This window comes from Nyctereutes procyonoides, unplaced genomic scaffold (genome assembly GCF_905146905.1).
Source record: "Nyctereutes procyonoides isolate TBG_1078 unplaced genomic scaffold, NYPRO_anot_genome, whole genome shotgun sequence".
In the NCBI taxonomy this organism is placed as follows: domain Eukaryota; kingdom Metazoa; phylum Chordata; class Mammalia; order Carnivora; family Canidae; genus Nyctereutes; species Nyctereutes procyonoides.
In genome coordinates, this window is record NW_026575030.1 from 20941845 (window position 1) to 20956525 (window position 14681).

General features: G+C 35.0%; 1 protein-coding gene and 1 non-coding gene across 3 annotated transcripts in view; both read left to right on the top strand.

Moving 5' to 3' along the window:
* LMLN (leishmanolysin like peptidase) overlaps positions 1-14681 on the top strand; it is an 82363-nt gene that overhangs the window by 19876 nt on the left and 47806 nt on the right. For both annotated transcript variants that reach the window (XM_055316334.1, XM_055316335.1), the window contains exons 7-10: positions 2933-3038; positions 6470-6564; positions 10401-10518; positions 13548-13655. In XM_055316334.1, coding sequence (XP_055172309.1) covers positions 2933-3038; positions 6470-6564; positions 10401-10518; positions 13548-13655 — 427 coding nt within the window. The remainder of the gene's footprint in view (positions 1-2932; positions 3039-6469; positions 6565-10400; positions 10519-13547; positions 13656-14681) is intronic.
* On the top strand, positions 12229-12291 carry LOC129504066 (small nucleolar RNA SNORD48). The gene has a single exon (XR_008663300.1). It is a non-coding gene; the product is annotated as a small nucleolar RNA SNORD48 (small nucleolar RNA).

A 14681-nucleotide genomic window follows, 5' to 3' on the forward strand; every position in this document is an offset into this window, starting at 1 on the left:
TCAAGACTAAATGACTTTAAAGAACCACGTAGGCAATACAAAGGAAACACCGGTATATACTTTAGAATGATACTGTTCTAAAGGTGGCAAAAAGGTCAAAATCAGCATCATGAATTATGAAAAACAATCTGTTACCATGATGCTATGTAACTGATGATCTGTGAAATCTACTCAAAAATCTTTAGCTCCTAAATGTTGGGAAAGCTTAGAGTCAAATGATTGACTGTATTACTGAAAAAGAAAGTGCTATATGTTTTTGCATATGTATATATATGTGTGTGTGTGTGTGTGTGTGTGTGTGTGTAGAATTGTTTAGTAAAAATACATGTATTTAATAGACTGTTCCTTTTTCCCTGAAAAGTTGTCATGAAATTTATGATATTTTATAATTAATGGTGTCTCAGTATTAAGGAAATGTGGTAGAGTGCTAAATGAATGATAAGTTACTTCATTAAATGAGATACTTTCTTAATGTAGATGTCTTTGTGAAATACACCTTCATAATAGTAGTGCTGCAAAAAAAAAAAGGAGTGTTGCAAAATCATGGTTATGTTAATTTGAACTAAACTATATGGGTTGGGCACATACACACAATCTCATTTTCAATATTCTGTTCTGTTGAGTCTTAAAGAACATTGTAAAAACAGTGTTTTACATGCATATATGTGATATGATTACATATTTTTTTAAAGTTTATATATGTACTTGAATGTGCTAAGGAAAAAGAAATCATTAGGGTTACCAACCATCCCAACTAAATTGCCTTGTTTTAGCATTGAAAATCTCATATCCTAGGAAACCCCTCAGTCTTGGGCAGATCGAGATGACTGGTTATACTAAAAGCACCCCAAATTGTTGATAGCAGTTACCTCTGATAGTGGAATTAGCGGGGAAGTTTATAAAACAGAATTTTCATGTTTTTCTTTGTACATTTCTTCTTTTTTTCTTTATACATTTCTGTGTTGTTTGGATTTATACCTTTTCACAATGAGCTTTTATTACTTTTTTTTTTTAATAAGAGATGTGTTAAAGTCTTATGTTATATATTAGGAACAGAATGGCTTCCTTAGGAAAGTCCGGGGAGGAATATGAAATCCCATGTTGAGACAGGTCTAGACTAGTTCATCTCCTGTCAGCATCTGACAATGCTGAATATACCTAGAGTATCTAGTTGTGTTTTGGTAAGAAAATCCGACATTGGAACCATTACACGGATGAGGCTGTATAATGGCTTTTTCATTTTCTTTGAACTGCTAGTATGTTTGTTTAAAACACTTTAATTTCTGGTTCACATTTTATATACTTGAGTAAAAGAATATTTTGTTTCTATCAGTGAATATGAAGCTATTCATATATGTCTTCTCCTATCTGGGAAAAGAATTTGGTTTCTTTTGATGTCAGTGTTGGAAGAAAAAGTATCTTCAGTGGTTCTTTTTTAATTTTTTAAGATGATATAGAAACTTATCTTCAAAACTGCCATATTAGTTCATTCCATGAATATTTGAGTGCCTAATATGTTACCAGCAGACTAGGTGAACAAAATAGACACATGTACCTGCATCACGGAACATACAAGTTACAGAGGGAGACAAATATTAAATATACTTACAAATAAATGATTTCAAAATGTGATAAATACTTTGTAGGAAAAAAGGGGTGCTGTAACATAAAAGAGAAAAAAGGGGGAAACATAATCTAAATTATGACAGAGACAGCCTCTTTGAAAGAGTGAAACTTCAACCTGAACATTGATAAGCTTCAGCCAAATAAAGAGCTTGAAAAAGACTTGTGTTAGGAAAAATCCATGTTTGCCTGTTGCTGTTATAAGCTACTTCTGTGGACACTGTGTTTGAAGATAAGAGCTTAAGGAGATGCATTGGAGAGACAGGGCTATTTTATTTTAAATGCTGTAGGTCTCTGATGGGTTTTAAGCCAGGCAGTGACATCCATTTTATATTTTAGAGGTCAGTGTGACAGTATTTTGGTAAGTGAATTACATTCATACTTTTATATATAAAGCTGTTGTTCTCAAGTGTGAACAAAATATGCCATGTGTTTCTTACTTAAATAAGGCAAAGGTTACTTGGTAAAATGTGATTACATTTTAAGTGGTAAAAATGTTAAGGTAGTGGTGAGAGAAAGGACTTCGGAGTTCTTTATTGTTTTGTTTGCCACAGTTTTTGAAAGACAGGTGGGTGCTTGGTGGAACTGACTGAACTATGCTAGGTGCTAGTAAGCTCGTGGACGCTTCGGTTCTAGGCTCAGAAAGTGATGGAATTGTGTAGACTCTAGAAAGTATAGACTATGAAAGAAGATGATGGGAAGATTAAAAAAAATCTTTATGTGAATGAGGGCAACGTTATGGCAGGAGAAAGGGAATAGCAAGATGAACATCAGAAAGCAACCTGAATGATTTGCTCATTGTCCTATTGTATATCTCGCTGCCCTCTCTACTGACCTGCTCATCCCTGTGCCTATAAATATAATGAAATGCTGAAGTCAGAAATGGATTTTGCAAGCAAACTAGTATTAGAATTTAAGTATCTCAGTCCATTCTTACCTTTTGATAAATACTGACATATTTTATAAATTCACACTGAGGTGTAATTTATATTAACTTTCCTTCTGTGAAGACAGGTGCTAATTAGCCACACCATAGGAAAACTGAGGTATATGTCTTAAAAGTAGAAGATAGTGAGTTAGATGTTATGGTATAAAATGACATTTGATATTTAACAAAAGAGTTTTCTTACCTTTATTAATTTTTAATTGAAATGTATAGTTTAGCACTTGAAACTGATATTATGCTATATGTTGACTAGCTGTAATTTAAACAAAATCTTGGGGGAGGGGAGAAATGCAAGTGTAGGTTAGTAAATATAATCCATATTTTTCTGGAATATAATTAAAAATTCAATGTCTATTTTAACAGGCCAATAGCAGGATATGCTAACCTGTGTCCAAATATGATCTCTACCCAGCCTCAGGAATTTATTGGAATGCTGTCCACAGTAAAACATGAGATTATTCATGCCCTGGTAAATTTTACTGTTAATTACTATTAATTACTTTCTTTGTGCTCTGATTTTCTGTTTACTATGCTCTCATGTTGATGTATATGTTAAATTTTTGGATTCTTAGATTTATATCAGTAAAACCTAGATGATTAGGTCTGCCAAAGAGAATTTTTAATGATCAGGATAATGACTAGATTGAGTTATATTACCTAAAATAATTAAAGAAGTAAATTCAGGGGAGGCCTGGGTGGCTCAGTGTTTGAGCATCTGCCTTCAGCTCAGGGCGCCATCCAGGGATCCAGGATGGAGTCCCGCATTGAGCTCCCTACAGGGAGCCTGCTTCTCCCTCTGACTGTGTCCCTGCTTCTCTCTCTGTGTGTCTCTCATGAATAAATAAACTATTCATTGTCTTAAAAAAATAAATAAACGAGTAAATTCATTGGGGAAATAGGTGTTTTGAGAAAAAGGTTACTTAAAAAAAATTAGCAATTTAGAAAAATTCACTTTCCTCTAAAGTGATAATTGATATGCTAATTATAGATCTTTCTTATGTTTTACGGAGATCTGACTTCAAAAGTCCTCTTGATCTGCTTAGGCTTTCTAAAATTTAAATATACTGATTCAGAACCTTTTCTTCCTTTTCCCAATTTGTCCAAAATAGCAAACTTCTATGATATATCCAGAAAATTAAATAAAGTTACCTAAGACCTTAGGGAATGTTCTCTTAATGCCATTTATGTATTTAGAAAATAGATGGCAGTAAAATGCGGTAATTGAGAGAGAATGGATCAGAGATTTAGGTGTGAATCTTCTTAGTTCTACCACTGGAAATCTTTGGGATGTTGTGCAAATTGTTTAGCCTTTGTAAGCCTTAGTTTCATTTGTTAAAATGAAGGTAACAGTAGTACATAATAGTTTTTTTTTTTCTTGGAGATTAAATAAGATAAAACAGAAATGCCCTTCACTGTGCTATATACATAGAATTAGTGGCAACTGTTTCTTAGTCTTAGTGAGCTGTCATGTATGACCTTAAAATGCAAGCCTTAGTCTTTAAATCAGCATTGAATACTTAGTGAAACTTGAGTGTAATCAGACAGTATTTATGTCCTTCAAGTAAGAGGATTCTAAAATTAATCATCTCGGGATCCCCGGGTGGCTCAGCGGTTTGGAGCCTGCCTTTGGCCCAGGGTGTGATTCTGGAGTCCCGGGATCAAGTTCCACATCAGGCTTCCTGCATGGAGCCTGCTTCTCCCTCTGTCTGTGTCTCTGCCTCTCTCTCTCTGTGTCTCTCATGAATAAATAAATAAAATCTTTTTTAAAAAAATAAAAATAAAATGAATCATCTCTTTTTCTTATAATTTAAAAAATTAAGCTGAACTGCTAATTGAGGTGAAAGGCAAGGATCATTTTAAGTAATATCTAAAAACTATAAATACTTGATATTGAAAGAAACAAAGGAAAACAATAGGTTTTAAGGATAGTACATAAGTGAACAGGAATGCAGAAGTACCAGGCATGAGATAAGTTAGGCATTTCACAAAAGGAAAAATCCAACTGATTAAGAGATGTATGAGAAAGTATTCACACTTACATTAGCAGTCAAGGAATCTCAAATTAAAGCTAGATGCATACCATTGACTATAAAAGTATGTATGAAAGTTATGTACATTGACTTCAAGGTAGTGATTACTTCTGGGAAGTGAGGGAGGAAAAGGAGTTAGGTAATGGGGCTTCTGCAGTGTTTTATTTCTTAAACGTTTGAGGAAAATAAGGTAAAACTAACATCTTAAATACTCTTAAAGATTTTTTTTTTTACTTTTTCTATATTTGAATTATTTTGAAAACTATAAAAACCTAAGAAGTTTTAAATATTAGCTTAAGTCTCAAAAACCATGCTGGACAATGCTAAGAATTAAATGTTTAACACAGATTCCCCATTAAGTTGTCTATTCTCATAGCTATCAATTACGGTTACCTATGGGACTTTGAATACCTAATAAGCTTTCTGAGATGTGAGTGTTTAGAAGAATTTTGAAGCTGAGTGGGAAAAAATGTGTATTTAGAATGTTATAAAGGATGAGGCAAATTATACTATTTTAAGCTTTGTATAACTTCAGTGAATTGTATATTAAGAACTATTCAGATTTTCTTAGCTAACTCAATCAAGTATCCTTTGCATCTTCAGAGATTAAAAAAGAAGAAGAAATCCAGGAATAAAAGAATAATCTGGATTCCATTAATCATTTTGGCAAGCCTTGAATGACACAGAGGCCCCAGTTGTGTAAGCAAGAAATTTGCCAAAGAAATTCGTTAATTAAGTGATCATTTGTGATTGTTATTTAGTTATGAGCTATAGCATATTCTCAATATATGAAACATACATAAACAAGTAGTTACAAAAGTGCTTTGTTTTAGTTACTAGATTAGGAAAGACAGCAAGAAAGGAAATCTTACTAATGAAATAGATATCAAATGACAATAATATTATGTATGTGTACCCATTTTCTCATCTATTTTGGGAGGGGAAGGATAGAGAATGGGAATTTTAATACCTTTATGTGAAGTATGTATTATCTCATTAAAATTGAAGACTTCTTAAAAATAGTATTTAAATTGTGACTATATTAAATTCACATTGCAAAAAAACTGGGACGCTGTGAGTAATTTTACACATTACCATCAAAAGAATCACAGCTAACATTTTGATATATGTTTCCATTATTTTTTTCCTAAGTGTTCATACACACACATTTCTCGTCTTGTTAATTACAGATATATATTAAATGTGGACTTTAGGGGGATCCCTGGTGGCTCAGCGGTTTGGCACCTGCCTTTGGCCCAGGGTGCGATCCTGGAGTCCCGGGATCGAGTCCCACGTTGGGCTCCTGGCAAGGAACCTGCTTCTTCCTCCTCCTGTGTCTCTGCCTCTCTCTCTCTCTGTCTCTATGTCCATCATAAATGAATGAATGAATGAATGAATCTTTTAAAAAAATGTGGACTTTGGGATCAAAAACTTTGTATTTTTATGAGTGCACTTAGGAGCACACTTGATTGCTCACCCTACTCGAAACTCTACTGTTAATTGTTCTCAGTGGTAACATTCCCTGGAAGCAATTGTAGAGTTTATGTAGTTATAAGTTCATGTGAAGAGGATCAACTGTGATAAATACATTCTTAAACACATATATTTTTTATTCATACCAGTACCAAAGAATGTTGTCACTGTTACTTTGGATTTCTTCACCTACAATTATCTCAAGTAATTGAAATTTAAATTCATAAGATGGAATCCTGAATTTTTGTTCAGTTCTAATATATGGCAAATTCCTGTAGAAGTATTCACCAAGTGCTTTTATGGGGTTCTATAAGTGTTCTCTTTTGATAGCATGTTATGATATGTATAATCAGACTTGATATTTTTTACTTTGAGACATTTTGAACTTTTTTTATAGGGTTTCTCTGCTGGCCTATTTGCATTCTACCATGATAAAGATGGAAATCCTCTAACTTCAAGATTTGCAGATGGTCTCCCACCTTTTAATTATAGGTATTTGTTATGTTTGTTCTTGTTCTTTTTTGGGAGGATGCTAAGACTATCATCTGAGAATCATGGCAGGTAGGTGCCATAAATAAGAGTGGGTTCATGGCTAGCCTAAAAAAACTGTAGCTATTAAAACAGGGTAAAAGAAGTCATTTAGCTTTACCCTTCCATTTTAGAGACAAAGCAGTTAAGATGCAGAAAATTTAAGTGACTTTCCCAAAAGGCCAGGACTCTTCTTGCCAGCAGAGCTGTTTTCCACCACATTGTAATCTGTGTTAATATACAATGTAGTTAGGCAATGGGAAAATGTGTGTTAGTTGTATTTTGGCTTATTAATAATTATTGCCTAAGATGGGAACATCTACCTGTGAACTGATACTGTATTTAGTATACCATATTAGCAGCAGTCTATAGGTTCAGGGCCTAAAATAATATTAAGAAACACTAAAAAAATTTATCAAGAATTTTTATAGCAAATTACAGAACTGTAACTATTTGCATACATTTATATAAAAAAATAAATCTCTACATTAAGAGGATATGTCCACAAAAAGACATGCACAGGAATATTTCTGGCAATTTTGTAATTAATTGCCAAAAAATAGAAACTATCCAAAGATCCATCATTAGAAGAATGGCTAAGTAAGTTATGATATATTCTTATTGAAAACTACATGGGATCCCTGGGTGGCGCAGCGGTTTGGCGCCTGCCTGTGGCCCAGGGCGCGATCCTGGAGACCCGGGATCAAATCCCACATCGGGCTCCCGGTACATGGAGCCTGCTTCTCCCTCTGCCTATGTCTCTGCCTCCCTCCCTCCCTCTCTCTCTCTGACAATCATAAATAAATAAAAAAAATAAATTTAAAAAAAAAAGAAAAAAAACTACAAGGCACTAAAAAAGAACATACTAATTTTACATGCAATAACATATATGAATATCACAGATACAGTGTTGAGAAAAAGAAGTCATATAGTTCATTTGTATGGAGTTTAAAAAACAGCAATGATGAAAGGATAAGTGGTTTTACTTGAAAGACCAAGGGGTTAATAGGCATACAAGGTGAGTATAGATTGGGAAAGGGCACAAGGAAACCTTACAAGGGCGCTGACAATGTTCCCTGTCTTTATCAGATTAGTGGTATATGGATGTGTAATAAACAATCTTTACACTTAAAATTTGTTCACTTTATATATATTTTACTTTAATTACAGAGATCTCTATTAAAATAGCGAAAATTAAATACTGATGCAGATAATATTTTATTATAATATTTTTATAGTACATGTGAAGAAACAAATTCTAATTAGAAATAGATATTTTCCATCTTACTTTGTGTTCATTTGGTGATGTAAGAGTCTGGTCTTTCCTAAAAATTGTGGTCTTTATGGGAAACCTAAGTGGTAAAATAGGCATCATCTACATAGTGATGTACATACGGAGGAGAGAGACAGCCACATGAAGAACTATTGTTAAGCTGATAATTTGCAGAGCTTTTGTGTATTCAGGACATTCCTCAAAAGCAGGAAATCTTACAGTATAAATGGAGATAATAGAATAATAGGAAATTCCACTGATAGACATACGAAGAGTTGGATTTGTTCCTACCATATCTATTTGGAGAAACTATTTGTCTTGAAATGTTGATAGTATAGAGGATATTGGGAGTTATTAATAAGATAAAAGCTGTTTATTTTCTGGCTGCCTTTGATCATTATGGATGGTTAAACATTACTTTGCCATGGAAAAAGATAAAAGGAATTAAGAATAACATCTTCAAGGCATGGGTAGATGAACAGATGTATGATAGCAAATCTAACAAAATGTTAATTATGCAATCAGAGTGATGGTTATGGGGGATATACAGGTATTCTCTTTATAATTCTGTCAACATTGTGTATGTTTAAAATTTTCATAAAACAATAGGAAAAATATAGTTCCTTCATATTCTTTTTATGGGTGAAAATGAGAGGTTCATAGGGTTAATGATAGAAGTAATCTAGGAAAAACAAAAAAAGTGATATGGATAATAGGGAAAAAGCAAAATTGATGTCCATTATAATTGATGTCATTATATCCTACCAATGATATATGAATGCTTACTTTACCAGTACTGGATAGTATAGATCTTTTTTTTAGGCCAATCTGGTAAAAGATTGTATCTTGTATTTCTAGGACTACTACTAAGTTTTCAACCATTTGAAATTTCTCTTTGTATATAGCCTATTTTTTGGCCAGTCCTAGATTATTTTCCTCTTCTAATGGTTTTGTTAGAGTACTTTATGATTTAGGGATATTATTATTTATATCATTTAGTTTTCTTCATTTATATTTTTTCATACAAAAATTTAAAAATCGTGTATCATTAAATTCATCTATTTCTTGTCTGTTGCTTAAGAAATTTCTGCCCTCCAATGATTATAAAAATATTCTAAATGTTTTCTAGTAAATTGTTATTTGAATTTTTTATATTTATAGCTCTAATTTCTTTCAGAATTTATTTTTGCTTCATGTATTTTGGGATTCTTTTGAAAGGTACATATATGTTTATAACTTATATTTTCTTGGTGGATTGAGCCTTTCATCATATGACATTATAAAATCTCCCTCTTTGTCTCTATAAACAATTTTTGTTTTAAAGTCTATTTTGTCTGATACAGAAGATCTAGCCATTCCAGCTTTCTTTTGAGTACTGTTTGCTTGGTACATCTGTTTAATTCTTTTAGATTCAACCTATTTGTGTCCTTGAGTCTGAACTTTGTTTCTTATAGACATAGTTGGATTATGGGATTTCTTTAAAAAAATGCACTCTTGCAGTCCACCCCATTCTACGCCCTGGAAGCTAGGCTGCCAGGCTGCTGGCTTTCACCATGATTGTGGGCTTTTAATTTTCAGGGCTGCCACATAATTGGAGAGGGGTCATGGGAAAATGCCACAAAGCTTGCTGTGTTCTTAATGAATTTATCCATCTTTTATTTTTGTATTTTAATTTATTTTTAATTTATTTTTAATTTATTTATGATAGTCACAGAGAGAGAGAGAGAGAGAGAGAGAGGCAGAGACACAGGCAGAGGGAGAAGCAGGCTCCATGCACTGGGAGCCCGATGTGGGATTCGATCCCAGGTCTCCAGGATCGTGCCCTGGGCCAAAGGCAGGCGCCAAACCGCTGCACCACCCAGGGATCCCTTTATCCATCTTTTAAAAAGTAAATGCTTCCTGGTTTGCTGCAAGTCTTTAGTTAATTTCCAAAGTTCTGAAAAAAGTTGATTTAGGCATTTTGCCACTTTCCTCATTGCTTTCATGAACAGAGAATTTTCAGAGGCCTGCTATTTTGCTAATATCTTCCTGGAGTTTATTACTATGTATGGGATGATATAGGGATTTTACTTTTTTCATAGATGGATAATCAGTTTTATAGCACAGTTATTAAGTAAACTATACTTTCTCTACTAAATTAAAATGCCAAAAACAAAAAAAAATGCCATTTGTTGTTGTTATTTATTAAATTTCTTTATATCCTTGGATATATCCCTGGACTTGCTTTTGTTTTATCCAATAAACTTATTAAAAGGAATTAATTCATTGTCATCTGAACTGTATTAGCTATGTGAACTTAAGCAAGTTACTTCATCTCTCTAAGCCTCTGTCTCTTTATCTGCAAAATAATGATGATAATCTCATAAAATTGTTGAAAAGATTAAATTAGAAAATGGCAAATACTTGCAAAGGACTTGGTGCATAGTAACTCAAATATTTTAATTTCATACTGATTTTCATAAGTACTTTTACTGTTTAAAGTTGTGGTGAATATGTAAAATGACTGTCTTTTATTCTTTAATTACAGTCTTGGATTGTATCAATGGAGTGATAAAGTAGTTCGAAAAGTGGAGAGATTATGGAATGTTCGCGATAATAAGATCGTTCCTCACACTGTGTATCTTCTAGTAACACCTCGTGTTGTCGTACGTAACAAAACTGCTTCATGTTTCCTGGGCCATCTGCTCTTTTTCTTTCTTATAGTTCTTTCTTTACTAATCACTATTGCTTAAGAATTTAAGATCAGGGGATCCCTAGGTGGCTCAGCGGTTTAGCGCCACCTTCAGCCCAGGGCGTGATCCTGGAGACCAGGGATCGAGTCCCGCGTCTCGCTGCCTGCATGGAGCCTGCTTCTCCCTCTGCCTGTGTCTCTGCCTCTCTCTCTCTCTCTCTCTCTCTCTCTCTCTCTCTCTGTGTGTGTGTGTGTGTATCATGAATAAATAAATAAAATCCTTAAAAAAAAAGAATTTAAGGTCAGGAGCACCTGGGTAGCTTAGTTGGTTACATGTCCAACTCTTGGTTTCAGCTCAGGTCATGATCTCTGGGTCATGGAATCAATCTCCACATAGGGTTTTGTGCTAATTGTGGAGTCTGCTTGAGATTCTCTCCTCTTCTGCCATTCCTCCTGTTTGTGCGTGCACACTGTCTCTCTGTCTCTCAAATAAATAAATTAAAAAAAAAAAAAAGAATTTGGGCAGCCCAGGTGGCTCAGCAGTTTAGCGCTCACTACCTTCAGCCCAGGGTGTGATCCTGGAGACCCGGGATCAAGTCCCACGTCGGGCTCCCTGCATGGAGCCTGCTTCTCTCTCTGCCTGTGTCTCTGCCTTTCTCTCTCTCTCTCTCTCTCTCTCTCTGTCTCTCATGAATAAATAAAATCAGAAAGAAAGGGAGGGAGGGAGGGAGGGAGGGAGGGAGGGAGGGAGGAAGGAAGGAAGGAAGGAAGGAAGGAAGGAAGGAAGGAAGGAAGGAAGGAAAAAAAATTAAGATTAGAGCCTATAATAAGAAAACCAATATAAAGGCAGTACAGTGAAGCTACAAGCCAAAAGAAATCTGAAGAAATAGAAATTTGGCAATAACTCTTCCTGGCTCCATTCGACTCAATCCTTTAAACAAGTGCTCCTCTACTGTCATACCTCTTAAGATCACTGCTACTATTTGCATAATTGCTGATCATGCAGTCTATATTAGTCAAGGTTGTCCAGAGAAACAGAACCAATAGAATGTGTTGACTGAGAAAAAGGGGGAGAAATTGAGGGAGGGAGGGAAGGAAATTTATTTTAAGAAAATGGCTCATGCAGTTTTGGAGGTTTAGAGAGCCCAAACTCTCATAAGCCGACAGGCTGGAACTCAGGCAAGAGTAACTAACAGTTTGAGTTTAAAGGCAGTAAGCTTGCAGAATTTCTTCTTGCTTGGGTAAAGTCAGTCTTTGTTCTTTTAAGGCCTTCAACTGATTGGATGAGGCCTGTCTATATTCTGGAGGGTAATCTGCTATACTTAAAGTAAATGTTAATCTCCCCCAAAAACACCCTTACTGAAACATTCAGAATAATGTTTGATCAAATATCTGGGCACTGGGGCCTAGCCAAGTTGACACATAAAATTAACCATCCCATCCTCTTATTTTTAAAATAAACGCTGCCCCCAATGTGGGGCTCAAGTTTAAAACCTCAGGATCAATGGGACGCCTGGGTGGCTCAGCAGTTGAGCATCTACCTTTGAGGGCGTGATCCTGGAGTCCTGGGATTGAGTCTGTCAGGCTCCCTGCATTGGAGCCTGCTTCTCCCTCTGCCTGTGTCTCTGCCTCTCTCTGTGTCTCTCATGAATAAATAAGTAAAATCTTAAAAAAAAAAAAAAGGAGTGATGATGAACCCCGGTGACTCTGAGCGTCTCACTGACGCCATCACCGCAGTAAGCTGACTTAACCCCCCGCCGCTGGGCTGGGGAGAAAGCAGAGGGCCCAGAAACCTTTACTAGTGATGAATCCCTGTTTGATTCCCCATTAGGTGTTTGAAGATTTCCGCAGCTGTTACCCTTGATTCAAGCTTGATTATTCTGGAAGCCTACCTGGGGCGGTGCCCTTTCAAAGGTTAGGTACTAATCAGATACTGAAGGGCTGAAGTTTGTAATTCACGCTCTTGGATCAGTGCTGTTGAGATGTCTGTACCCTTGGAATGGCTCGTGCCCCTCGAACCTGCAGGCTGTGAAGAGTCACGTCCTTTTTCCTTGGCTAATAAGGGTTTTGTTCATGCAGAGGATACCTCCTATCTGATTGGTGTTGGGCAGATCCTAGGAACTTCCATCTAATTTCCCTGCATTAATCTATGTGAGCAGCTGTCAACTTACTGGAGGAAAGAAACTGCCCAGAAATTTTGAGATGCTTAAATACTTTTAGACCAATTAGACTTATTTAATATGAATACTTGTTTTTATTAAAAGGATTCCAATAAAATATTAAAAAAAAAAAAAAGACCTCAAGATCAAGAGTCACATGCTCTACTGACTGAAGCCAGTGCCCCTGCCTTCTGAACTTTTGGACTGCTCTTGGAGTATTTCCCATCACTGGAAATTTTTAAACAAAGAACAGAAAAAAAAATAAGCAAAATTGTATTCTAATGAAAAACTTATTTTTGTTTAAAAGACTGTATCTAAACTAAAAGCAGTCTACGCCTACTTTAAAAACATTGTTGATATAATGTTTTTACAGATGGTAGTCATGTTAGTTTATAGCTTTTTTTTTTTTAAGATTTTAGTTATTCATGAGAGACACACAGAAAGAGAGAGAGATAGTCGGGGAGAAGCAGGCTTCCCACACGGAGCCCAATGTGGGACTCAGTCCTCAGACTCAGGATCATGCCCTGAGCCAAAGGCAGATGCTCAACTGCTGAGCCACCCAGGTGTCCCAGGCTATAGCTTTTTTGAAATATATATGACTTAAAGCCAAACTCTTCAAATAGAGGGAAAAAATATCAAGAGAAATAGTAAACTATTTCTAGTTTACTAGCAGCAAAGAGTATAATAGTATCAAAATATTTTAATTATATTAAAAATCATATTTTTAATGGATGTCCTCACTTCTCACCATGTAATTCTTTAATGATTATTATATTTATATAAAAAGAATGTCATTATCATATTGTACTTTTGTAGGGTTTATTTATTTTTTTCTGATTCTTAGGATGAAGCCCGAAAACATTTTAACTGTCCAATTCTGGAGGGAATGGAACTCGAAAATCAAGGTGGTATGGGCACTGAGCTCAACCACTGGGAAAAGAGGTTATTAGAGGTTAGTTTACTTTTAAATCTTACTAGACATATTTTTTCTTCAATCAAAGCAATTCTTTTTTAATAAAAGTAATTCTTATTCATTATTCAAACAGTATAATGGATTGTAAAGTAAAATTACTATTTTTCTTTATTTTGTGTGTGTGTGTGTGTGTGTGTGTGTGTGTTTTCTCTTAACCAATTTCTCATTATTAAATTCAGGTCAGTAATGAACTAGAATGAATCTTACCTGACCTCCTTGGTTATTATTTATTTGTTTGTTTGTTTGTTAACTCCTTGCCTCTTTTTAAGACTCCAGCAGCCCCTAAAATAAGTACTGCTTCTCGTTCCAACTTACTTCCCTTTCTTTTCCATAAGTGGACCCTACATAAACCTAAAAACATATGGGGACTTCTTGTACCTTTTCCCCTTCATCGCTCCAGATCCACTTTTAGATGTAATCACTTCCAGAAATGTATATGTGTAGAGGTATACGCACCAATACACTGTTTGTTTTTTTAATGGATTTATACATTTGTGCAACTATTTTCCACTTAATAATGCATCTTAGATATCTTTCCAAGCAGTATAGGGCTCCTGTGATAATGCAATGTATGCTTTCCTAAAAAATCTCTTTCTTCAAAATTGAACACTAAAAATAAGACTTGTGGGAAAAACAAACATTATACCACTAACTAAAGCAGTAAGTCATAATAAAAGTACTAGTTCAATTTTAAACATATTTCCAATAGATAACCTCCTATATTTACTCTAATATTTCTTTTTTTTAACAACTTTTTTTAAGATTTTATTTACTCATGAGAGACACACACACACGCAGAGGGAGAAGCAGGCTCCATGCAGGGAGTCCAATGTGGGACTTGATCCCGGGTCTCCAGGATCATGCCCTAGACTGTAGGCAGCACTAAACCGCTGAGCCCCCCGGGCTGCCCTACTCTAATATTTCTTAAACAACAAGTGATGGTAGTCAGAAGAGAGATTTTATAAACTAATTAATGAGGGCAAGAGTAAAATGTACAAAATTGGA